This window comes from Orcinus orca, chromosome 11 (genome assembly GCF_937001465.1).
Source record: "Orcinus orca chromosome 11, mOrcOrc1.1, whole genome shotgun sequence".
NCBI lineage: Eukaryota > Metazoa > Chordata > Mammalia > Artiodactyla > Delphinidae > Orcinus > Orcinus orca.
This window is the reverse complement of record NC_064569.1, coordinates 88,682,705-88,709,045: the sequence shown is the minus strand read 5'-3', so window position 1 is coordinate 88,709,045 and position 26,341 is coordinate 88,682,705. Positions and strand designations below refer to the sequence as shown.

At 47.0% G+C, this 26,341-nt stretch overlaps 2 protein-coding genes across 3 annotated transcripts in view; one reads left to right on the top strand and one right to left on the bottom strand.

Annotated features, from left to right (window-relative positions):
- The window catches only part of TIMP3 (TIMP metallopeptidase inhibitor 3), a 57,177-nt gene extending 44,076 nt beyond the window's left edge, over positions 1-13,101 (bottom strand). The window contains exon 1 of the mRNA XM_004269402.3: positions 12,638-13,101. Coding sequence (XP_004269450.1) covers positions 12,638-12,758 — 121 coding nt within the window. The 5' untranslated portion in view covers positions 12,759-13,101. The remainder of the gene's footprint in view (positions 1-12,637) is intronic.
- Positions 1-26,341, top strand: part of SYN3 (synapsin III) — a 461,812-nt gene that overhangs the window by 207,314 nt on the left and 228,157 nt on the right. The gene's annotated exons all lie outside the window — the stretch shown is intronic.

The following is a 26,341-nucleotide window of genomic DNA, read 5'->3' as shown; positions in this document are numbered from 1 at the left end:
TGGAAAGATAATATTTTGGAATATCGGATTAAGAACAGTATTAAAATTAACATCATGGGTTTTTTTTTCCTTTTTTCAAAAGCGGCTACAAGAAAATGTAAAATTACATACATGGCCCACGTTTGAGGCACGCAGTATTATTTCTCCCAGAAGGTGCGGGTCTAGCCTTACCCTTTCCACATCCCTGCTTGTGTGTTGCCCAGTAAGAAACTCTTCTCTCAGGAATACCAAAGGAATTTGAACTATTTGGAGTTAACTTTTTTAAACAAAATAAAACACAGATGTTAACTGTCCAGGTGGGGCATTAAATTTTAAGAGCCTCTAGGAATCTCCTCTGGCTTAAAGGGGCCCTGAATAAATAAAATCCGTCAAGCTGCCAAAGCTCCCATGATGTAAGCACCCAAGGTTCAACATCTGCACTTTGGTTTCCCAGACGTCTCATCCCTTCTCTATTTGGAAAAGGATGGGCAATAGCTTCGGTTGTATTTCCCAAGACAACCGCCACTGTTTAGCACACTATCTGCTATCTTAGCAGCTTAGAACAGCGTTTTTTCATTGAGCTGGTTGTGCCCAGCATGTCAAAATTGGTTTTCCTTTTGTCTCTCTCTCTCTTTGACACACAACGCAAGCTAAGTGCACCATTGCCTGGAAAGACTGGAAGGCTCTCTTCCTCGAATGCCCTCATTCATTCAAGATACTTTTTTTTTTTTTAATTTATTTTTTTGACTGCTTTGGGTCTTTATTGCTGTGCACGGGCGTTCTCTAGTTGTGGCGAGAGGGGGCTGCTCTTCGTTGCGGTGCGCGGGCTTCTCATTGTGGTGGCTTCTCTTGTTGCGGGGCATGGGTCTAGGCGCGCGGGCTTCAGTAGTTGTGGCGCACAGGCTCAGTAGTTGTGGCTCGTGGGCTCTAGAGCGCAGGCTCAGTAGTTGTGGTGCACGGGCTTAGTTGCTCCACGGCATGTGGGATTGTCCCGGACCAGGGCTCGAACCCGTGTCCCCTGCATTGGCAGGTGGATTCTTAACCATTGAGCTACCAGGGAAGCCCATCATTCAGGATACTTTCATTGCATGCCTACTATGCACTGGGCAATGGATGGAGAGTAGTGTGTGACTCCCTGTACTCCAGCTGGCTCACCATCTAGGGGGAGGCACCAAGTGGTAATAATATGATGGCTAATGTTTATCAAGCTCTCACTACATGCCAGGCAGTGGGCCAAGCTGGTGACTCCCATCATCTCAATGAACTCTCCTACCACCCTAGGAGCCTAGGAGTCCTATTATGGCATCCTCCATTTTACAGATAAGCAAAAGGAGGCTGAGAAGGATTGACTTGTCCAGGATCATAAAGCTATCAATTAATGGAGCCAAGGTTTGAACCAGGCAGTCTAACTCTAGGACCTGTGCTCTTAACCACCTTAGAAAGCACAGAAAGTGTGATAACAAGTGCATGAGCAGTGTTCTCTGGGGACACAGAGGACAGGTACATCATTTTGCCTGAGAAAGCAGTTGGTCTTATTCACTCAGAGATCCTACAACCCAAAGGAAATTCAAGAGATTATCTGGACTCAAGGTCACAAAGTTGGTGATCCATAGGGCTGCAGCTGGCCCAGGGACATGTTTTGTTTGGCTCACGCGTGTGTACGTGTGTGTGTTTCTTTTTAATTGTGCCAGCATTTAAAAATCAGATTTCACGTTAAAATCTTGGATTTCTAGCTTGTCCTAAGAGACTGGAAATCTGGCAGCACTGGACTCACATTCTGATAGATTGGAGCTGGACAGCAGCTGTGCCCTTCTGAAGGGACATGAACTATTCAGTTCTCCATAGTCGTCACCATTCTCTATCACTCCCCCCAATTCCAAAGCCAAAGATAATTCGCTAATTTCATCATATTTGCCCACTGTTTTGTTGTTTGTCGTATAATAAAGAAATAATTTTTAGTACCCATTCATTACTCCAAAGTGGGAAAAAAAGAGAGTGGGGAAACATGTTTTTTGGTAGACGTGAGTAATAATTCAATATGTTTAACATGCAGACATGCAGCTTCCAATGACTGGCCTCTGTAGGCATTTGGTTTATGATCTGACCTAGATGAGAGCTGAGGAAATGCACGCCAAACGAGAAGCAATCAGGAATGAACTGGAATCCACACCCACACCCATTTGTTCAGAACTGCATCCCAGAGAACAACCTGGATGTTGTTAGGGTTCTCTCACATCTCTCAGTCCTTCTGCTGGGTATTTCTATCAGGAAGCCACAGTCGCAAGATCTTTGGGGGTCCCTGTCCTATTGTTGGAGAAGGGAGTGCACTGCAGTTGCTCAATAGGGCACATGTTTGATCAGGGTCTTCCAAACCCCCTCCTCATCCCTTTAAACAAAGGTTCCATCAGATGACACACATCTTAATGACAGGTCTTTATACGAGCCAGTCTTCCATGAGGGGAGTTTTCTCAGATAGGGATGTTTGAGCCAAGCCGTGAATCAAATTTTCTGGAGCAAGGGGCTGCTCCGGTAGACCATGGATCAGGAAGGCCTTGTTCCCATGAGCACTGAGTCTCAGTCCCACCTCTTCTCTGTCAGCTTCAGTAGTGGTGTTAATGGGGTTCAAAAGAATTTTTACCAAGCCCTCCAGTGATCAATGACAGACACTGAAGTGACCTTGATTTTTAATTCTAGCCATCAGTTAGGTCTGCAAGTTTGCTATGTGTTTGGCACATCAGCTCTGCTTCAACAGGAAGTCTGGTGGTCAAATATGTCATCTGATAAAGTACATCGGCTCATTAGCGGTTTTGTTCAGACGAAGCCCTCATCTGCTTTCATAACCACAGAGATCCTAGCTCTTGTCTTTATAGACCACATTTCTAAAGAACTTACCTCCTAAAAGGTGTTGCTGATGGATTTAGGTGCTCGATTATTCAGAGAGAGAGCCCCTTCCAAAGGAACTTAGAGCCAGAAATACTTGACGCATAGTAGGCATTAAGGAAAATATCAGTCACCATAAATACAGGTGGGGAGCAAGTGCACACACACCACATAGGCCAGTCCTGCTGTGTCACAGGTGGGAGCCTGAAATCCAGGGAGGCTGACGTCACCAAGGTGATCCTAGAATCAGGAGGAGACCTAGAGCTAGACCCCAGGTGTCCTGACTCCCAGCCAGTGCTCACTCCTGGACACTGCACATCTCCCAACCCTGGGTTAGATGGGGAGGGGGCTATGGACTTGATATTCAAGTTCAATATCACCATTTCCCAGGCCCTCCCATTGACTACCCCAGCATCTTCCCCCTGTGACTACCAGAGGCAAACGTGCTGAAGCAGTCTGAAGAGGGATGGGAGGCACCCGACCCTGGAAAAGAGTGAAGGACTTGGCCTTGAAAGAAGTTGGTTCCAATCCCAATTCCATGTATCAGCTGTGTGGCCGAGCTCCTGAACCACACTAATTCGCACTGTCCACCCCTGTTAAATGGGAACGATGACCCCTCACTGTCCTGCTTTCCTCAGTGGGAATGTTGTGATAATCAAATAAGATCAAGTAGACTTAAGACTCTCAAATGTGGAGAATCGTGAAAATATAGAGCGGGAACTTCACTTTTCTGTCCTGTGGGAGGCAGTGGGACAAAGTGGAAAAGCATTAGACTTGGGTGGGAGGGGGTCTCAAGCTGTGATTTTGAAATGCAGCTCTCTGTATGTGACCCTGGAAAACATCCTGTCTTCTCTCAGAGCCCCATTTTCCTCACCAGTAATAAAGTGAGAATGCCCCCTTTGCCACATAATATAACAACACTACTACTAAAAGCTAACATCTGTTGAGCTTTTGGTATGTGGCAGATTCTGTACTAAACATTTTCCCTGAATTTTTTCACTTAATCACCAACCCAGTGTGGTACATACTATTATTCCCCCTATTTTGCCAATGAGGAAACTGAGGCCAGAGAACTTAACCACACTAGGTGAGCAGCAGAGCTCACAACAGGTACTGTGTTTCCAAATCTCAAAGGCTATGAGTCCATTCATGATGATCAGGTCTAAATCAAAAGGAGATCCATCCTAACTCATGAACTGCAAGCACCTTAGCCAAACACCATGAGCCTTCACGTCACGAAACCACATCCTCATGAAGCCTGACCCAGGTTACAAGGCTCACCTTCCCCACGCTCTAACCTGGGGATTGCAAGAGCTCTGAGATTTCTGAATGAACACTGCTTCTCTGCAGGCAACTGAGCTACCTGGTGCCCGGCGCCCTCATTCTGAGAGGGTTCAAAGATGGCCGGGGGGGCGATAAATAACTGCCAACTAATATTCAAAGTCTCAGGTTCCAGAATGGAACCTGGTCTGCTCTGGATTTCCCCTCTCCCCGCCCTCCCCACCCTCTGTCATCCAAGGACTCTATTTTTCCACCCGCTAGACTTTCCCTTGGGCTCTCTGAAGCCAACCTTTCCGCTTTCCTTCCCTTCCCCACCCCCACAAAAAGCAGGTGGCTGCAGGCCTGGGAATACTTAAGGTCTCTACTCCCTGCACCGTGGATGCCACCATTAGGTGACAGGCTTTACGAGAACATAAATCATAACTGGGTGTTAGGCAGCATGGACCGTCACTTCTGTGGCAGCCGGACCACTCCAGCCTCGCAGATGGCTTCTAAAGGCATCAGGAAAAGTTGTCCTGGCCCCCTCCTCTCCTCTAGACACTAGTTTTTTAGCAACCAAGTAAAAAGGCCTCTTAGTTCCACTGCGGCTGGGATAGACACCTTGTGACCTCCTGTCAAACGCTATTTAGTGAGTTCCTTTAGCTAGAGTCAGTACTCATCGGCTCCAGCCTGTCAGAGATTAACACAGAAAAACAGATCAACAGGAGGAGCCCATGTCACCCCCTCTGAATGGCTAGGCAACTCAAGTAGGACACATCGGCTACCCCCCACCTCCACCAGCCCTGTTCTCAGCGCTGTGGGCAACCTAGAAATCGGCAAGGGTGGGAGATGTGTGGACCTGCCCACAGGAGGAGAGGTGGCAAACTGGTGTGAAAGAAAAGAGCCATTCCCAGAGGGTGAAGAACAGCAGTCTACAAGGGGTCCGTGAGCTCTTTTCAGCACCTCAGTGAACCAGCCCAAATCATACACTGCCATCATCCAATAACCCATTAGAATGCTTCCCAGGCTTAGGCAAACACCAAGTTTCTTTGCTTTGGGCTGCAGTTAACTGTATTAGCTGATTATATCAGAATAATGACTGGCTATGGTCAGCAGTGACACACATAGTTCAACTGGTTTTTGTAGTGGAAAAATAATCAACACCCAAGACATGAAGTTGTGATTTTCCAAACATGAAATCCATTGAAGGAAAATTAATAAAAATAGTCCGTGGTGTTGAAAAGGCTGTGAACTGCTGATTAAGTGGAAAGAGTACTTGGTTAGGAATTCGACATAGGGTGCGAGGCTTGGTTTTGTTAGGGCTGTACTGTAATAAACCCGGGGGTGGCAGGGGAGGCAGGGGCTGCAGAGGCTGGCTATGGAAGAAAATCAAAGAGAAGCATATGGAGGAGAACCCCAACAGCAGGGAATCAGAAAACCAATGTGGGGAAGTTACAAAAGGAGTAGCATCTTCTCAAATCCAAAGAGTCCTAGCTCTTAGTCTATACTGATTTGGACACAGATTTGGAGGTAGACTAAGCAAATGTAGGTTCTGGTTCATCTGTTTCTTAGTGGTGTGATCTTGGGTGAGTGATTTCACCTCTCTGGCCTCACCAGGCAGCTGGGGTGGGCAGTCTCCACCTGGTAGGATTACTGATATGCCAAAAAGGAGATTTTTCTTTGGGAGGGTGGTGGCGTATTATGTCCAGAAGGTGGGGCTGGACTTATCAAGTAATGCAGAGAACATAGCAGATGCCTCCTCTCTTAGGAGGGTTAGATGCATCCCTCTGGGTAGTACACAGCCCTTAGGTCAACCCAAGAATAACCCCCTCTGGGAATTTCCCAAGCAGGTCTGAAGAATTGTGTTTGCCTAAAGGTGGTGTTTTTCGACATGTTTAAAATTTGGTCAAGGTGTGATTATTCTGCACCAGTGCCAGGAAGTGGGCAGGGAAAAGGGACCAAGTGAGATGCGGAGAATAAGAAGTTAACAAGGGGTATTCAAAATTGAGGGGAGGGCATGGGCCAAGACCCAGAGAGAGAATGGGAACAGCTGGAGCTAGAAGGGCCAGTGATGATGACAAAGGTAGGCAGGGGCCAGACTGGCCATTGTTGGAGCCATTTTATGACACTTTATCCCAAGAGTCAACTGAAAGATTTTAATCACAACAGTGACATTCTCTCTTAAACTAGCCCTTCTAGCTCCCATCAAGATGAGACTCCAGCATCTTTTCTTGGCCAGGACCCACCCTGCCCCCTCTCCACTGTCCATCTCCATCCTATGGCCATCCCACCACTCTCATCCAAGCGCCATCCAAATTGAATGACAAGGGGAGAAGGGGGACAAAGGGATGAGTCCCCTTGCTGCCACCATGAGCCTGGCCAGGCCTATTCAACTAGGGGACATCTTTGAGCCAGCAAATAAGACCCTGTGCACGGCACAGATGTCTTCAAAACACGAACCTGGGTTCATGTCAAATCCTGAAGTCAAGCAGCTTAGTGTAATGAAAGGCCCATTGCTTCGTATTAGAGCAAAATAAAAATAAAACCATCTGCAACTGAATTAATACAAAACTGCAACAAGTCAAAGGCCATGGCTTTCCTGGCACATAAGTAAGCCCCATTCTCCCTACAAAAATACTCCCATCAACTTGGTCTAAGTAGCCTTAATATTGCTCCCTGTCAAAGGGATAAAGGGACAAGCAAAAAGGGAAAAAAAACTCAGAAAGTCAATAAAATTCATAAATTGTTTTCCCATTTGAAAGAAGCATGAAAGTATCTCCAGCACAGGGCTGTAGTAGTTCCTCCATCTCTGCATGTTGCATATCTGAAAAGAACTGTGTTACACAGCCGTTCTGGACGGCAAATTGTCAGGAACTGTTCACACATACTTTATGTCCAATAATTCCAAATTGTATGTTTGCCATAGAGAAATATCCATGCATACGAACAAGAGGATTGTACGATGACTACTTGCTGTAGTGCTCTTTGTGAGGATGAAAAGCTGTTAGAAACCTAAATATCTACCGGTAGGGGAATGGCTAAATAAATATATACCTATACCTGTAGGGCTATTATATTATTATAGTAATAAAATAGTATATAACAATATATAATATGATACATAATGTAATGTAATATATAGTATAGTAGTTGATTATATTTTAGAGCCAGGCTGCAGGGGTTTAAATACAGGCTCTGCAGCAACCTTGAACAAGTTACCTAATTTTTCTAAGCCTCAATTTCGTCATCTGTAAAATGGAGACAACAGTAGCATACCTGCCTCATATGACTTTTGAGAGAATTAAATGAGTTAATTCATGTTAATTATTTAGAATGGTTCCTGGCACGTAGTAATCACTCCATAATTAGTTTTTAAAATGTATAACCCTATGGAATTCTATACATTAAAAAAAATGTAGTAGATCTATATGTATATTAACTGAGAACAACCTAACACATTGTTCACTGAAAAACAGTAGAATGCTATATTGGTATTCCACTATTTATAGTGTTCTACCACTCATGTTTCCAAGGGAAAAAGCTACTATAAATTTTCTATGAGGGGCTTCCCTGGTGGCGCAGTGGTTGAGAGTCCGCCTGCTGCTGCAGGGGACACGGGTTCGTGCCTCAGTCCAGGAGGATCCCACATGCCGCGGAGCGGCTGGGCCCGTGAGCCATGGCCGCTGAGCCTGCGCATCCGGAGCCTGTGCTCCGCAACAGGAGAGGCCACAACAGTGAGAGGCCCGCGTACCGCAAAAAAAAAAAAAAATTTCTATGAGTACCTATGTATGTAAATGCATAGGGAAGTGAGTAGAATTAGAGGAAGTGATCAAAAAGGACTTCATTCACCCTTATCTGATTTTAGATAGATGATAAGATAGATAGATAGATAGATAGATAGATAGATATGGGTGGATGGATGATGGGTGGATGGATAGATGGATGGATATCGATGTACACACAGATACACACACACATAGTCATAGAATGTATCCATACTATCCTTGTAATTTTTAAAATGTGGATAAAAATTAAAGGTCCGAGGACGTACAGATTATTATTCCCCTTTTATAAATGAAGAGACTAAAGCTTAAAGATGCCCAGTAACATGCTTAAGTGCATACAGCCAACAAGCCCCAGAGGAAGGATTTAAGCCCAGCTCTGCCCATGCCACAGCCTTTCTACCACCGCACACGGCCTCTCCAGGCCACCCAGGAGTTGACTATGACAAAGGCTAGAAGAAAGGGCCTCCTTGTCCATACTGGCTGGAATGGTAAAAGCTAAATGCAATGGAGAATTGTGTTGTTGTTTTTGTTTTTAATTAATGAACCTTTTGGAATGTGCCATTCAGCAGTGGAGCTGAATGGTCCCTGCTGTTCCTGCAAAACAAACAAAAGTCCCTCCACCCAAGCCACTTTTGTGGCCACTTTTCTAGCCTTATCTATCCAGGGACTGTGAAAGGGACACAACTGTGGGAGGGGCATCTTCTCCAGCCAGCCCAGCACCCACTCTCCTGACTCTCTCTGGTTTTCCTCCCATCATACTAGGAGTCTGCGTAGACTGGGCACCTCACCCTGGGAGGCCCCCATTCATCCCCACCCGGAAGGGTAAGAGTATTGAAGGCCAAGATCTCTTGTCCCCATTAGCTTTGCTTTTTCCTGGGCCTCAGTGAGACAAATCGAGTCTTTTTTTTACTTTGTCTTGGTGGTTTTGAGGGTCTCTTCCAGTTCTAATAGCCAAAGAACATTAGAAATTTTCCTTTAATTTTCTGTATTTATACCCTAATATGATGAGGACGATGGTAATTAGTTTTCAGTCCCATAAGATGATGTTTAACTAAAACCTCTGGCCATTTTGGCTGTCTTCATATTTCTAAGGAAAATTCCCCAAATAGATAAGTAAGGCATTCTTCAAATGTTAACTCTCCATTTCATCCTGGTCCTAGGAAGCGTCGTCTGCCTTAGAATATCAAGGGTAATTGCAAGTTGAAAAGTTTTGGAAGAATGGCGTAACTAAGAATGGCTTTAGCCTTACCATACAGTAACTGGGTGACCTTGAGCAAGCACAGTCCCTCTCAGACTCAGTGTTTTCCTTTGAAAAAAATAGGTGTAATACCTACTCTTGAAGCTGCTGGGTTGATGAAAGACACGGGATCTGGGAAGTGCTTGAACCTAGTGGGAGTCTGCGAGATGTCCCTTCCCTCCTTCTACAAACAGCAGCTCTCCTCTTTCCAGAGTTACTAAGATGTCGACAGCCTGGGTCCGCTCCCCAAGTGACTGGCTCCTCTCTGAAGTCTGATCCTTTTTATTTTCCTTAAGTCACAAAGCCCAGTGTAAAGTGTAATTGCGTGTTTGTGAGTGAGAGAGAATAGATCAGGCTTCTTTGAAAATGGCTTCTTTGCTAAAACCACAACCTCAGATCTGATACCAAAAGAATCTGCTGGCACTGGTCCCTGTCAAAACAATTCGGAGACATCCAGAGACCATCCTCCAGAGCTGGCAGTGGGCCCCCAAGCTGAGCCTCACTCTCGAATTCCCAACAGGCTCAGGCTCAGGGGGCAGGCCCCCAGCACTCTATCGCACAGCCCCATGCTTCTGTGCAAAGGAGAGCTTGGCATTCTGAAGCAAAGTTCTCTCTCTCTACTGCTCCCGCCCCCTGCAGAAACCACACAGACACACGCACGCAGGCACGGGCACACACACCCCAATTTTCAGAAGGCTCTTGGCACTGCCCACCCCTTCCTTAGCTGGACAGAGCTGTGGAGCAGAAAGCAGGCCAAGACTGCCTTCTTCATTCCTAGTCCCCCCACTTCCCTCCTCCAGAGTCAAGGTTTTGTCAGGAGTTTCAGGGGCAACGACTGGTGGGGAGGGGGCTGCAGACATCGTAGCTGCTGCCAAGTCCTTTTCTTTCTGTCACAGTATGTTTTATAAGCCCGCATGTAGTTTATTCTTCTAAACACTTCGCTAGGGTGCAAGGCCTGGAGTTGCCATAGCAACACCTTTTAACTCCTCCTCATCCAGAAGGCAATGCCAATCCCCAGGGCTTTGGGGGAGAAAGGCAAAAAGAGACACCTGTGGATGAGGAGAAAGGAGAGGGAAGGCCATAGGGGATTCCTTAGAGAGGGCCTTCACCCAGCAACATGGCACCCGGCCACGAAGAGAAAAGAGCCAGGAAGGTCCTGGAAGAGGAAGCTGGTGGGCTGGCGTAAGCATTTTTCATGGACTACAGTATTGATTGGTGGGGTCGTAGGGGTCAAGGGGAATGGAAACGTCTACACATTTCCTTCAGGGAGAGAACAGGCCGACATCAACCCAGACAGACTGGAAACCAGAAGGGCTGTGAGCTAGGAATACTGGGAGCCACCTACTGGACGCCAGCAGGGGACTGTAAGGCAGCAGAGGTCAACAAGCCGGCAGCCCACATCCACACCTCCCATTTTTAAAAGCATTATCTCATCCCTGCCACTAGTGCAGTGCACCAAACTGAGGCAGAACAGTTTTGGATCGGTGCCAGCAGTATCGAAGTTTTTTTGTTTCTTTTTTATTTTTGCTACCATAATGTTCTTGTCTTTGGGTACTTCCTGGTAACTTTGCTTTTCTCTGGGCAGTCTACTGAGGAGGGGGATGTGGGAGGATTTCTTAAATAAATCCAGAGAAATTACAAGAAACTTTCTGTATTAGCCCAGACACACAGCAGGAAACCTAAGCAGTGAACAGAGTCAGGCAGTGGCCCCCCTGGAAGCGGTCCCCTTGCTCCTGTTTCCTCTCTTCCCTGGTAAACTTCCAGGGTGGAAACCCAAAAGCCAAGAGCAATGGGGAGGCATGAGGTCTCCCTCTCCCCACACACCAAAATCCAAGGGAACACACCCAAGCCATTGTCAAGCGGGGACGACGCCCTGACTCCAGCTGGCTCCGGGCCCCAACTATGTGCTCTTCCCTGAGCAAGACCAGAGCCCGCTGCCACCACCAGCAGCTCCCAGCGTTACTCAGGCGGGAGTGACACCCACGGGGTGAGGGCTGTCAGAGGAGGAGAAAGAAAAGCTTCCAGGCCTCAGGCAGCCCCAGAGAATCCTTCCAGGCAATCCACAAACCCAGGGGCCAGTCAGGTTCCCCAGGGAGAGGGAAAGGTGCACAACACAGGCCCCAGGAAACCACTAACACGAGTGACCCCAGGCCACACAAACGCCCGTGCCTGCCGACTGGACTGACCTGCTCAGCACAGCTACCTCCCTTGCTTCTCCTAGGCCCGCCAGGCCCACCAGCGGCGCCTCTTCCCGCCAGGCCCCTGCCTCCCCGCCCTCCTCCCCTGCAAGCACATTTGTGGAGGCCCACACCAGGACCCAGTGGAAAATTTCTTTCCCCTTTATGACTGTCCTTAAAACACACACGCTCCATTCTTCACCTCTGAATCTGCACAGGCAGAGGGTGGCTAGACTGTGTCCTACCGCACCCCCCAGCCTGTGTACACACACACACACACACACACACACACACACACACACACACACACACACACAGAGCAAGGGCCACTGGACTTGCATGCCTTATGAGCTGGAAAGGAGACGAGAGATGTTTTCCAGCTGCTACTCCACCTCTAGCCAACCATGCACAAGTGTCCCGAACACTCCCAAACAAGTTCTCCCAAGGGCACACTCTCAAGGCCGTTGATACGGTTCTACTTCTTACTGAGTCTCTAATCAAGACACTAAGTCCGATTTGGAATAGTCACCATGATGTGACCCTTGGCATCTTTTTTCTTTTGGTGACAAATCTGTTTTCCACTGCTCAGTCTCCCCCTCCCCACACACATTCAAGGAAAAGAAATAGCCTTCCTGTGAATTCTCACAGCTATGTGATAAGTGATCCCTCGCACACGCCACCTCCTGCTTGCTATCAACACTCTCAAATACAGTTCCTCCGGGGAGGGTCAACCCCACCGCTTTCTTCTCATTTTTCCCCTTAAATCCACCCAAACTTGGCAGTCCAAGAAGCTCAGTTAGCACTTGCCTAGGGAGTGTGAGGCGGGGTTAGGTCTCAGTGAAAAGAATGAACTTAGTGGGGAGATGGTGAAAACTCAGAAAACTTCAAGTTTCTCTCTCCTGCAACTTTCCCTGCACATGGCTGGCAACTTTCTTTCTTTAACTATTCATCATCCCAGCACTTTAGTTGGCATTCCAAGTTTTAGAAACACTCTCCCCACCCTTCTCCCTCAGCCTGTCCTGTGATAGTGAAAAGGGAAAATTTCCAGATGTCAAAAGGACCGGTAAGGACCTCACGCCCTAAAAGAGCATGGCTGCAAGGGGTTCACGCAGCCTCTGTGGGTTTCTCTGCAGGGCATCTCCCCCCTCGGTCATGCCGGAACCCCTGCCCCAGGAACCTGAGTATCCCCACCTCGTCCCAAGTCCAGGCCGAGAAAAGGAGCGGGGCTCGCCATGCCACCCGGAGCAGCGCCCAAGTCCGGGCTGCAGCGCGCGAGCTGGCACCGCGGGGGCTCTGGCGGGGACACCGGGAGCGCTTACCGATGTCAGAGTTGCAGAAGGCGTCCTGGGGGTGGCTGGGCGAGCATGTGCACGCTTCGGCGCCCCAGTCCCCCAGACTCCAGCTGCCCAGGAGCACGACGAGCCCGAGCCAGGGAGTCATTGCCGCTGCCGCTGCCGCTGCTGGCCTCTCCAAAGTTGCCTTGCGCGCCGCCGGCGGGGTCGCCGCAGCCTGAGCTCACCCGCCCTCCCTTGCGGGGCAACTTTGGCTTCGGGCGCGCCGCCCTCCGAGTGCCCAGCGGGACGGGATGGGGTGCGGCGAGGCTGCCTCGGCGCTGGCGCACGACTGGGCGGGTGGGCAATCTCTCCGGGCGAAGCAGCGGGAGCTGGAGCAGGAGCCGGAGGAGCAGGAGGAGGAGAAGCTGTCCGAGCGTCCGCCCACTGCCTGCTCTACGCGGTAGCCCGGCGGCCGAGTGATATAGCGCGGGTCCCCCGGGCACCCCCTCTCGGGCGCGCGAGGCCCGCCGTCTCGGACCAATGGCAGAGCCGCATTACCTCATCGGCCCTCCAAAAAAGGGGCGGGGCCGGGGGCGCGGGGCGACGGGGCGGGGCCGCCCGTACCGTTCAGATCCTTATAGGGAATAATGCAGCTGTGGGCACGCGAGTGGGTGGGCTGGACGCGCCTCCGAGACGCACTGGCAGAGGGGCCCTCCGAGCGGCGCCCCCGTGCCCTTCCCGCCTGCACCCTAGCCACACGCCCACCCCGCCCTCTGGACGCCTCTGACCCAAACCGGAATCAACTACCACCAACCCCTTGGCGCAGGTCAGAGGTGGCCCTGTCCCGGAGGCCTTGACTGCGCCTGGTGGAAAGGATAGGCAAAGGCTAACTCTCTACCTTCTCTGGAGAGAGCAGGATCAGAAGGGAAAGAAGCAGGTTGATGACCATCCCCCATACACTCCCACCCCTTGTCGCCTCCCCTGACTTTCCTGTCCACGAGGAAGCCATCTGCCTTTTGGAGCTGGCTGTAATAAAAAGTTGTTTCCTGGGCTCAGGCAGAGTAAATTGTGAAGTCATTCAACAAACACTGTTCTGGATGCTGGGATGAGCAAAACAAACTCTTTGCTCCCTTGGAACTTGAAGGCAATACATCAGTAAATACATGAGTACATAGGGTGATTTTCTAAGGTAATAGTGCCATGAAGAAAACAAAACAGAGTAATGGGTTAGAAATGACTGGGGAGGGTGCTGCTGTCTATGGGATAGTAAGGAAAAGTCTGTCTGAGGAGGTGACATCCTGGCTGAGATGTGAACAAGAAGCCTCAGCCATGTGTCAGTCTGGAAGGAGAGAACAGCAAGTGCAAAGTCCCTGAGCCTATTTGAAAAACAATAAGTAGAAAGGGTGGGCGGAAATGGTAACTCCACCTAGGGCAGACAGGTCTCCATCCTTCAGCAAGGAACTTGAGGGTGAACTGATCCAAAACTGGGATAAAACCGGATCCTGGAGAACTATCCAGGATCTGAGACTATGAGCTATAATAGATAACTGCTAATAACTAATACTGTGAGTATTCTTATTATTCAGTAACATCTTGATTCTGCCTTATATTTTCCATATCTCACCTCATTACATCTCACAGTAATCCTTTTAGATAGGAAAAACACCAAGTATTATACACACTTTCCAGATGAGGAAACTGGCACAGAAAAGTGACATTACTTGGCAACCAGCCAGGAACTCAGTTCACTCATTCCCACCTTAAGAGAGGCTTTTATTTTCTTGGACTTTAGCAGCAGTTTGCTTTAACTGTGCAAATGCCCTTTTGCAGCTGGAGCCTTCTATCGTTCTATTCTTGGGTCGCTCTCACTTTCGCTCCCAACTCATCCCATTTGGAAAGAGACTTAAATGATTTGGCAATAGAAATGCTAGAAGTTTGGAACAAAATAAGGACTAGGAAGTACTGCTCAGAAATGCAAGTTCAACCTCTTTCTCAGAAACTCCTCTGTTTACACCTCAGAGAAGTGACATTGGAATGGGAGAATCAGAAAATTTCACTGGAAATGGTATTTCCAAGAACATTTTTTAAGCTCCTTTTTTCCTCTTAAAAATTTTAGCTATAAGGAAGGGAATCTAGTTTCCACATTTTTCTGTCTTGTCCCCTTCCCAACTTTTAAGACCCTTCCCACCTTAACTAACTATAGCTCGACCTAGAGAGAGCTTTCCTTCTCTCGGTGTTTACTTTAGAACTTTGCTCCTTGTTTCGTGGGATCTAGTTGTACTATTTCCCCAACCACACTAGAAAGACTTGGGGGCCTGAGATATTTGGCCACACTGCTTTTTAGCCCTCAGAGTGCAAAATTGGGTCCCTGGAGACATGGATATGGGTGTGGCCAGCAACCCATTGAGTCTTGAGCAGTGGATGCTCTGTATGCCACTCCAAGGATCCAGGTTGAATGAGGGCATACTTGGTCGGATTTTAGAGTTTCGTTTATCCCTGCACGGTGCCAGTCATGTGGAAGGTTTTATAAGCCTTTCCAGACCAAATCCACTTTGGATAAGCATCTTACGTGTAGAGGTCCTCTCTTCTCTCTTTTCTTCTCACTTTAATGTTTTGTCCAAATTACCAGTAGTTTTTCCAAGGGAAGGCTTGCCGAGAATATGAGTATCAGAAATAACTTTTGCTGAACTTCGAGCAGCAGGTTCTGTATAGAAAACATCTGAAGCTTTTGATTATGGCAGCTCCTTAATTATGTAAGTGTGAGAGCAAACAGATTGTTTTCCAAGCTGAAAGGTAATAAAATTGCCTTTTGGTTTATTTCCTCTCTCTCCCTATCCTAAGCTGGGCCAGTGTCTTTGGAGTTCAGCTTCCCTTTCAGTTGGGAAATTCTCCCTAATGTCTAACCTGAGGGGACTTCCTTTGCCCATCCATGTGAGGTCAGCTCAGTCCTCACGTTGAGGAAAAGAGAAAGCAAGCTTCGTGAATCCTTGTAGAGGGGAGCCTTACCGCTGGGGTCAGGCCTTCCAGCAAGCAGACCTCACAGCCATCAATCTGGATGTCATGGTGTCCATGGACCTATAATATGTAAGAATTGCTTTTTCAAGGCCACTTCAGAAGCTAGATGGAGTGGGCCTGGGGCTAATGGTAAGAATGAAGATATCGGCTCCCCACTTTCTCTTGACAGCTAAGGACAATGATAGATTTATAAACCCCAGAAGAACTGAAGAAATTTCTAAATCTGTCTTGTCCACCTCCCTTCCTTTCGAGTTCCAGGATGCTAGAATCTATGGAAGTCTCTTATATTAGAGGTCCTGAAAAATGACCTCAGAGACTACCCATCCTCATTTTATAGTTGGGGAAAATAAGGTTCAGCCAGGGGAAGGAATTTGCCCAGAGTCTCACGGTTAGCTCGTGGCAGAACCAAGATTTTGCTGCGGCTGCCTGATTCCTTACCTGGGCTCTCTCCCACCCACTCATGGGCCTCAGTGCCCCCCAGCTGCAGCACGTGACCTAACGTTTATACTCTTCTGCAGCCACTCGCAGTCCTGAATCTGCATTTCAGATCTATAGATGAGTTTCGGAGTCCCTTTGCACAGTGCCTAAGAAGTAGAGAATTCTGCCTGCACTGACTAAATAGTTCTCTGTTATGATAATAATCACCTCTGAGCCAATCATAATGAATACAGCTCTGTACTCCTCAGAGGTTTATCTCTTTTGTGTTTACTTTTCCCTTTCTAAATTATCTAATACCTTGTGAAAACATTTCAAACATATTGCTGCAAAGAGACACATGAAAATTTTCTTTCTGGGGGACAAAAAGAGACTGGGGTGAAAAAAAAAAAAAGCAGAAGACCTGAGATTTGTTCCAAAGGTTGCTGCAGAGCAGTTGTGTGTGTGGGCAAGTCACCTCACCTGTCTGGACTCAGGTTTCCTGTTTGTTGGATGAAAGATGTAACTCAGTGATCTCCAAGATCCCCCCTGGCTGGAAAGTCTCAGAATCCATGGAAAAGTCTCAAGCGCAAGGTGAATGTCTCTGAAGGGAAGATAGATCTTGCCATTTAAACAGGTTTGAGACAAATCAAACCTGACCAAGACTGAAGCATGTCCATCAATCTGTCAATCAACAATGAGTTTCTGTTCTGCTTTCTGCTCTCTCCTCCAAGACTCAGGCTGAAAACAAAGATTGTGATGGCAAAGGCATAGGAGAGATTGAGGGTCTTGTCCCTGATAGAGCCCCACTGTAATTACTTGTTTATCTGTCTTTTTGCCTCTTGGGTCATAAGCACTGAAAGGTCAGGAAATATGCCTTTTGTTATCTCCATACCTTATTTCCAAAATTCATTGAACTTCTCTACTGCCTTAAGACCACAGCTTAAATGTCACCTCCTCCAGAAAGCCTTCTACGATTCCCATCCCCAGTCTTTGTCAACCCCCTTCCATGTTATCCTGTGCTTCTTTCTTTCACACCACTTGTCTGATTATAAAGTGATTGTTTACCTTCCTGGATTGTAAGCCCTTTGAAGACAGTGTTAGTAATAAAGATCGAGTGTTGGTAACAAAGAAGTCAATAAGTATCGGTTGAATGAATGGAATTGATTCGGCCCCACTGGCCCCTTTCCAGTATTCAGATAGGCAGGTGGTAGCTCCTTGGAGAGCTCACAGAGCCCTATCCCTCTGGCCAGTGCTAGGGGGCACTGTAAGCCAGAGAACACCCATTCCCTCAGCCTGCATCCTCAGCCAGTCTCACTGAGAAGGTGGGAGAAGCACAATTCCATGCTAGTCAGTGGGGTGTGGGTGCCTTTGAGTGGGTGAAGCTAACCCCTCCCATCTGCAGTGGCCACAAAGCTCTCAGTCAGCATCCCGCCTGGGTCCTCAGCTGCCCAGCTTCTCCACCCCCAGGCTGGCCACATGTCAACCCAAGGGGAGCTGTGCTCTCAGGAAGCTACATACTTGTGAATCATGGGTTTGTGGGGATTGGGGAGATCTGGGAACACAACAGAGGATGCCACGGTCCTACCCTTCCAGGGCAGAGTTGGCCTCTGGAAATTAAACCTAGTGAAGGTACTGACAAGATGTGAGACATTTCTGCTGCGGTGTAGGGAAACACCTCTTTTCTTTCCCACCCCTTCTCTTCCAGACCCCAGCCTCAGTGGCTTTCCCCAAACCCACAGTCCATCTGAAAGTCATTACATTCAAAATAGCCTTTTCCAAGCAACAGACAGCCCTGGTCCACCCATCACCATGAGCCCTGGCCAGACCCTCAGCAGGGTTGCTGCCCAGCACTGGGGAATTATGGACCTAAGGTGGTAGGTACTTCAGGTTCTCTCTGTGTCTGGCACCAGCAGGGAGTAAACACCTTTCCTCTCTTCCATCTGGAGCCAATTTCATGGCAGTAAAATTGCAGGGCGTCTCTTGCCCCAGCTCTCCCCCAGCCCTGCCAGGGAGTGAAGACCCCTTAGTGTGAGTCTCTGGCTGAATTCACCTGAATCCTGGGGTTTTCGCATTTCTTTCCACAGAGAACTACTCCCAGAGATTTTAAGCCAGAAAACACATGTGCACGGTGGAGACATTTTGTGCCCCGCTTTCTGGGGTGGTGGGAGATGGGAAACAGAGCTAATATTCCAGCACTTGCTCTTTTTTTTTAAAGTGACTGTGTGCTCAGTTGGTCGATTATTTCTGTGAAGGGTAATATGCAGTAGAGGCAGAACTTCTCCTCCTCGACCCTGTCGTATTGTCTTCCTTATGCCCGTGGAGTTCGTGTTTTTTTTCCTTTAAAAATGAGTAGCTCCTTTGTGGTTTCTTTGAAGGTTGCATGCTCAGCTTTGCACAGAAGACACACATGAGCGTCTCTGCCTGGTGCTGTGTGGCTTTGGAGGGAATGGGGTGGACAGACAGACATAGGGTTGCTCTGCTGTCAGACTGGGCTGCAGATCCTGCTTCTGCCAAGGTGCTTGAGCTCTCTTCGCTTGAACCTGCTGGAATTGAAATTGACTTATCCTGTGCAATGGGGATGCCCAGAGAGCAGGTGATGCTGTCGATCACATCCTTCTCTAAACTCGGCTGCTGAGACTCCAGTCTCTCTGGAGTCTCTCTGGACACTAAGATTCAAAAGAGACCAGCAAATTCCATTGTTTTTGGTTCCAATGAGAGGTTTTTGCTTTCTGCCTCCAACGGTACCTTCTCAGTCTTCTTGGCAGGCTCTTTAGGCTCTTCCTGCCACTAAAATGTAGGTGTTTCCAAATTTTCGGTCCTTGGCTCCCTTCTCATCCCTTCCCTTCCTTTCCTTTTCCTTCCTTCCCCTTCCCTTCCCTCCTAGCCTCCACACTCTCCCTGGCTAATCCCACCCTCTCCCCTGGATCCACCTACCACTCTGCTCTGTGCCCTAGAATGGACACTGTAAGCAGCAGTATCCCTCTGAGCTCTTGTCTAGATCCAGCTGCCCCCTGGACAGTTTCACCTGGAGGGCCCATGGCCTCCTCAGTCCCTAAGGGTCCAAACTCATTGTCTTTTCCTCTCAGCTCTCTCTGGTGTTACCCATCCCCACCACTGGCACCATCATTCACCAAGTCCAGTAGAATCTCACTCCACACACCTCTTCTAACCATCCCTTTCTCCCTGTTCCCACCATGTCTGCCTTGGATCAGGCCCGGGTAGTCTTTCCTGACTATTTCAATAGGCACATAATTGCTCACCCTGTCCAGAGTCTTTCTCTATCAAATTCAACTTTTGCACTGCTGCTGGTGTAAAGTTTTTCAAATATAAGTCTGAAATCATGCTGTCCTTTGCTTAAAAATGATTCATTTGTTCTCCATGGCTTTCTGAACAGTCTCAAACTCCAAAGCAAAGCATACAAGGCTCTCTGTGATCTGGCTCTTCTCAGGGCCCCACAGAGGGGGGCCATTCGAGCAGAATACAGTGGGATTGCTACCGCTGTAGTCACACAACAGCATGTCCTGTCCTTGCTTATCTCTTCCAACCTATGCCCTCGTTCCCATCTTCCAACCTTTTAGGTTCTGGCTATCAGTTTCCTGCCTCTGAGGCTTGTTCACACTGCACTTTTTGCCTGGAATCCACCTTCCATCTTTATGTCCCTGACCCTCATCTGTCAGGATCTTTATCTTTCCGGATTCAACTTGAATCAGCTCATGGATGTTTTCCTGACCCTCTCTCTGCCTCAGCGGAGCTGACGACTCCCCCGAGGTCTCTCCTTCCTCACTCCCCTCCCACCCACACAGTATCCCCCAGATTTCCACGGTGCCTCCCACACTCTGTTGCCCCTAGTGGTTAATACGTCTTTCTCTCCCTTAGACAGCAAGCAAATACAGGGGCGTTTTCAGTCTCTAGCTCAGCGTCTGCATATCGTAGGCACTTACCAAATACTGAGAGAATAAACTAACCAATGAATGGCAGAGAAAATAGGGGGAGGGACAGTCAGTGTATAAGCTTCACAAATTCACCATAATAGAGTTTCTGGAATCCAGCTTCTTGGGTCCAGAAAGTCAACTAGATTCAGCTCCCAGAATTAATCAGTCCCAGGGACACTAAGATTCAAAAGAGACCAGCAAATTCCATTGTTTTTGGTTCCAATGAGAGATTTAATTGTCATGTCATGTCATGTCAACACGACCCTCATAGTTTTCCTGATAATCATAGAGAGCTTCGTATGAAGCTAGTTTCTCATCAGAAAGTTGCTTTGGTGTGTATGGAGTCTGAACACAGGGAATGAGGTCACAAGTTTATTTCAGCTGAGATACTGTGGAATTCCCCTTCTTGCTGAGGGGAGTCCTTGGCCAAGGGCACGACAATGCCCACACCTGCTGGCAAGAGTCCCTCTCCCTGGTCAGTGACAAGACCAGACACATATTGCCGACTTTAACCCCTTTGGTCTTTCTATTTTTCTGCTCCAAACTTGCCACTCCTCCCTTCTTTTGCCCAGACTTTTTCTGCGCCAGGAATATCATGATCCATTTGGTTTCTATATTTTAGATTTCAGTCACCTTCCAATAATGACCCTCAGGTCAACAAGTTTGGGTTTTGGGTTTTGAACTCTCCCCTTACCGTATCTTGATTTACTACCACAGATGGCTAAGCGCATGCATGGTGTGTGAATTTATAGCTTCAGTGTTCAGAAGACAGAAAGCCTTCTTTCCATTGCTCCACTGACAGTCTCTATTTGCATCACAGCTTGCATGTCACAGTGTGTTCATCAGCTCTGGAGAGAAAGTACAGGGTTCCCTCCTTCCTGCCCTCCTTCCTTCCAATTTCCTTAGACATTGACTGGTTGTCCACTAGTACACAATAAGCACTGAGGGTCTAACAGTGAACAAGGCACAGACCTACCCTCAAGGAGTTCCCAGTCTAGTGGGAGAGAAAGATGTGAAAACAATAGTGGGTGGTGTGAACTATAACAGGAGGGTCAAGTGTGCCATGAGATGTTGGGCCACCCTACCAGGAAATGGGGAGGTATTTGGAAACCCGTATTATGGTGAGATAGAGAGCCAGAGGTGGGAGAGAACTGTGGGTCATCAAATCCAACCCCCTCATTTTACTGATATAGGAAAAGGTCCAGAGATGTGGGCTTCTTTATGGTCACACAGGATTACTGGCAAAGGCGAGACAAGAAATTAGACCCCTTAGTATCTCGTCATCTTCCCATCACTCCAGACTCCTCTAATTCAGTGCTGGGCCCATGAGAATTAGATTAGTATTAGATTAGAATTAGATGAGATTAATTAATAAATAATTATTTTCCTGTCCTGTAACATTCATCAACCTTGGGATGATAAGCTGAAAAGATTTCTAAGACAAGAGAAAGGAAAGGGAACTTGCATTAGTGGAGTACCTGCTATGTACAGGCACTTTCAATGCAGTGTTTGCTCCAATCCTCACAACCCTAAAAAGGAGATATTATTTTATGCCCATTTTACAGCCAAGAAAACAGAGGCTCAAAAATTAAATTTCTTACAAGGAAGGAGTGGCAGAGCTGTGATTCAGACCTAGAGGTCTCTTTCCAAACCAGCAGTCCCTCTGGAGACCGCAAAGTCACTGTACCCATAGGTTCATGAAGTGCTGGTGACTTCCTCTTCATCTTTTGGGTTCCCATTGAGTAGTCAGAGCTCTTGATCACTGTATGATGCAACCAAGCAGAAGGAGACATGGTACCTCCACAAGGAGGGCCAGTGAGGGAGCTTTTATTAGCAGGCAAGTGAAATGCATCATCTCTTGTTTGACCTGATTTGCAGTGGAGAAAAGGCAGGAGAAATCATAGGGCAGGCAATATTTGGGGGTAAGGTTAGGTCCTTCATTACTCTGAATGTGAACAGATGCCACCAGAAAATTACATTTGTATGACCAGAAAAGGGCCCAGAATCTAGAGGCAAACTGATGGAATAGTGATCAGTATTTTTTAACAGCTTCTGAATATGGCTTCATTTCCTCCTGAAATTTTAAGCATACGATTGAGGAAATATACCAAGTTTTTGTCTCAGTTCTGCCACACACAATAGCTGAGTGACCATGAGTAAATCAATAAACCCCCTTTCTTTAAATGTAAAAACAGGGGTTTAGATTTTATGATCTCTCAAAACTTCCCAATGGAATATTCTGGAAGGCAGACTGACAAGGGGGTTAGGGACCAAGGCTTGTGATGTCAATAAACCTGAGTTTTGATCCTTCTTCGCTTTTTCACTGTGACATTGAACAAGTTCCTTAACCTCTCTGAGCCTCAGATATCTAATGGAAGAGAAATTCATAGGATCAAACAAGGTATAGTGAATAAGGCACTGGTACAGTCCTGACACATAGTAAATTCTCACTGAGAACCTGTATGGACCAGAGTGTGGCCCTACAGCTACAGAGAAGAATGAGACCCCTGCAATCAAGTAGCCTATTGTCTATCAATCTATGTTTATGAAGGAAGAGCATATTCCCATATCCTATCCTCTTTGACCATGTACATAATACCCAAAGAAGGGATGGGGGGAAGGAGGCAGCAAAGGAAACCAAAACTTGATAGTAATAGCTAATTCTTACAGAGTGCCTACTGAGTGCAGGGTGTTCTTCTAGGCAGTTTGTGTATATTAATTCATACTAATTTTATAATGAAAGCTGTGAGGTAGACGAGATTATCCTCGCCATCCCTTTTTTCTTCAGGTATAGAAACAAAGGTACAGAGAGATTATGTAACTTGCTCAGGATTACATGGGCAGGATGCTGCAGTGCTGGGACTTAAATCCAGAGCAGTCTGGCCCAAGAGTCCATGCTCTTAACCACCCTTCCAGCCTGCCTCTTCAGGGTGAAGGTGAACACGCAGAAAATAGCAAGGATACAAGGGGCCAATGCCCAATGTCTGTCGCTGGGTGGGTCTTCCTTCCCAGAATGCCTTGCACCCATCAATCAAGGTGTGTAGGAACATGAATCAGCTATGGTCCCTATCAGAAGGACACTTAGTAGGGCAGAGAGTACATCAGCAGGCTCTACTGAAGAATAATATTCATGGGGTCAAGGTGATTTCCACCTTGGGATGAGCACAGAAGCTAGAATCAGAACACTTATTCAAGTCCCATCTCCTCCATCTACTGAGTTTCTCTCTAAACTTATATTTACTCTCCATAAAGTGAGGACAAACATTTAATTAACAGAGGTAGTTTTAAGGATCAAATAATAACTAACATTGACTGAGGATTTATTATGTACCAGGTCCTGTTTTTGTACTTTACAGGTACAAATGTATTTAATTCTCAAAACTCTAAGATGTAGGGGCTGTTATTATCATACCCATTTTATACCCATTTTATAGAAAAGAAAGTTGAGGCATAGAGGGGTTCAGTAATTTGGTCGAGATCATACAGTTAATAAGTCGTGGAACCAGAATTGGAAGTTCAGCGTCCAGTTCTGTGCTCCTTACCACCTCTCTGCACTCCAGTGATGGGTTGAAAACATTTTGCAAACACTAAATGTCATTGTTGTCTATTCTCTTACTTCCATGTTTTAAGTCTTTGTTCATGCTGTTCCCTTGGCCTGTAGTGCCTTTCCTCCTCTTACCTGACTACCTCTTACTTGTCTAGAGGGGTGAAAAGTGAGGTTCTGGAGCCCCCAGTGGGGTGTTGGAGCTGCCTCACCCTGGCTTATGAGAGCTGATGGTTAAATTTTCTGGAATTTTCCCAGTCAGCTGTTAAACACGGCTATTATTAAATATGTAATTATATAAACTTACAATCAAATTATATTAAAAACACAGGTAATGAATACTTAAAACTCATCACTTCATTATTTTATTATGTTATACCCTAATCTATGCTCTTGAGGTTATTTCCAGCTATTGAATCTGTATGGCAGAAATAGTCTTCCCAACTCTGCATTCTGTGACATCACACTGGTAACTTAAAATTGGCCACGATGGGAGTATTTATACCATAGTAATTGGCAGGTACTACAAACCAGGCTTTTTGTCCTGGAGAGCTATTTGTTAAGTATTTACCAGCACACCACTGCCATTTATTAACTGTGTGATCTTGGACAAGTAACCTTTCTGTACCTCAGTTTTCTCATCTGTAAAATAGGGACAGCATTAGTGCCTACTTCACAGAGTTGTGAGGAATAAACATCATGCACGGGAAGGACTTAGCAGAATTCCTGGTACAGAGTCAGCCATCAATGAGTGGCCACTGTCAATATTATTATTAAGACAATCGTATTATTATCATTAGTCATCATCTCATACAAGCAGCCTCTCCTTCCACCCAAGCTGGGTTCCACCATCAGAGATTATCTGTGACTTGATATTCATCACAGTGCACTGGGATTGTCATTTTCTGTGTCATTTTCCCTCTTTAGGAGGCGAGCTAGTTGACAAAATCTAATTGAGTTTTCTGAGCACTTAGCCCAATGCCTGACACACAGTAGGTCCTCAACAAACTGTTTTTCAGTAGCTTCGAAACACTTTCCTCACTAACAGTTAGTGAGGAAAGTGTTTCGAAGCTACTGAAAAACCAAAATTAGGGAACTTGGAGGTTTCTCTAATCACATTACAAACTTTTAAGAAATTCTTCTCCACATCCAAGCACTGCTGGAATACTGTGTTTGGGGTTCATGCCTTGGGAGTACCTTATAATGTGGTCATTTTGGAATTTCAGGAACTAAAAGCCCCCTGACTTGGTGCCCAGACAGACCCACCACACACTGAACTCTTTTGTAACAAAGTTCTCAGTGTGTATAATATGGAGCCCCTGTGATAGTCTTAGCATGTCAAGAATATGACCAGTAACTTTCCAAACCGCTTGAAGGTAGCTGGAACTGCCTCTGCCTCAAGTATTTAGAGAAAAAAGATTTTGATGTCACGTCAACAAACTCTTAAAGAGACTGCACATACCTGGAGTGCTTTTCAAGGCCTAGGAGCCAGTGATTGGAGGCTGATTTCAGGGAGAAAGGAGGGGAGAGGCCAAAGGCATGTTGAAAAATCATTTTTTGTCTGTTGTTCCTTTGTATGAACTGGTTGCTGGCTTCTGCAACACCCAGTAATTAAAATGGCTGGAATGCTTTGCATTTTTACAGCACTGTGAAGGCGGCTCAGAGGCCTAGAGCTGGAGCCAGCTGGAGGCCCAGGGATCCTACCCCTTGGCCTGGCAGAGGCGGCTGGCATCTGCCTTAGGTGGTGGTGGGGGGCGGGGGGAGTTGGCGGCAGGAGGGAGGGAGAAAGTCAAAGGTCAGCAATAGTTCCCACTGCTCTTCTCCTTCCTTAGTCAGGTGCATCCAGGTGCCCCACCTCTAGAAGGAAGGTCCACATGGGCCACCCACCTTCTGGAAGTCTGTAGTGATTAGTGGTGCTGCCTAGGAATGGTAAACAATGATATAGCTCTCCTTTATTAACTATCTACCCTGTGTCAGGTCCTGTACCAATAACGTTATGTATGTTATCTTTTTTCAAGAAAAAATCTCAGACCGTAACGCTCTCCTGCTCAAAACTCTCTCTGGATCCCTCATGCGTTTAAAATGAATTCTAAATGCCTCCCGCTTCCATCCCCCACATGATATAGTCCCCGCCAGCACTGTCCTTCCCCCACTCTCCCTTCAGCTCACCATGTTCCCCACCATGCTGGCCTCCTTTCCATGTTTCACCAAACCCAGTCTGGTTCCTGCTCCAGGACTGCCCCATCTCCTCCCTTGACCTTCCCAGGTCCAGCCATGGCCGGTTCCTTCTTGTGATTCAGCTTCCAGCTCAGATGTCACCTTCTTAGAGACATCCTCCCTGGCTGAAGTAAGACAACCATCCCCAGTCACTTGTGCCTCCCATTGCCCTGTGTTTCAAGTTTATTTCCTTTTCAGTACTTATTGCTGTCTGGAAAAAAAAACTTACTTGTTTATTTTTTATTCATTGTCTTTTCTATCTAAAATAGAAGCTCCTTGAGGTCAGGGCCCTTGTCTATCTTTTCTCTGGTGTATCCACAGCACCTAGATCAATAGTCAATAAATATGTCGAGATAATGAATCTTCACAACAACCCAACAATCTGGACATCCTTGTTCTGATCTGCCAGGTGAGGAAGGGCGGTTAAATAGCTTGCCCAAGGTCACCCCATAGGAAACGATGTTCCCAGGTCTGTCTGACTACTAAGCCCATGCTTTGGGATGAGTATGCATGACCTTCCCCCATGCACAGCTACTTTAGAAAATAATGGAAAGATGGTGTCTGCACTTCAAGGGAAGGAGTCAGGACTCAAGGCTAACTATGAGTGCTTTAGTAATGTAACGG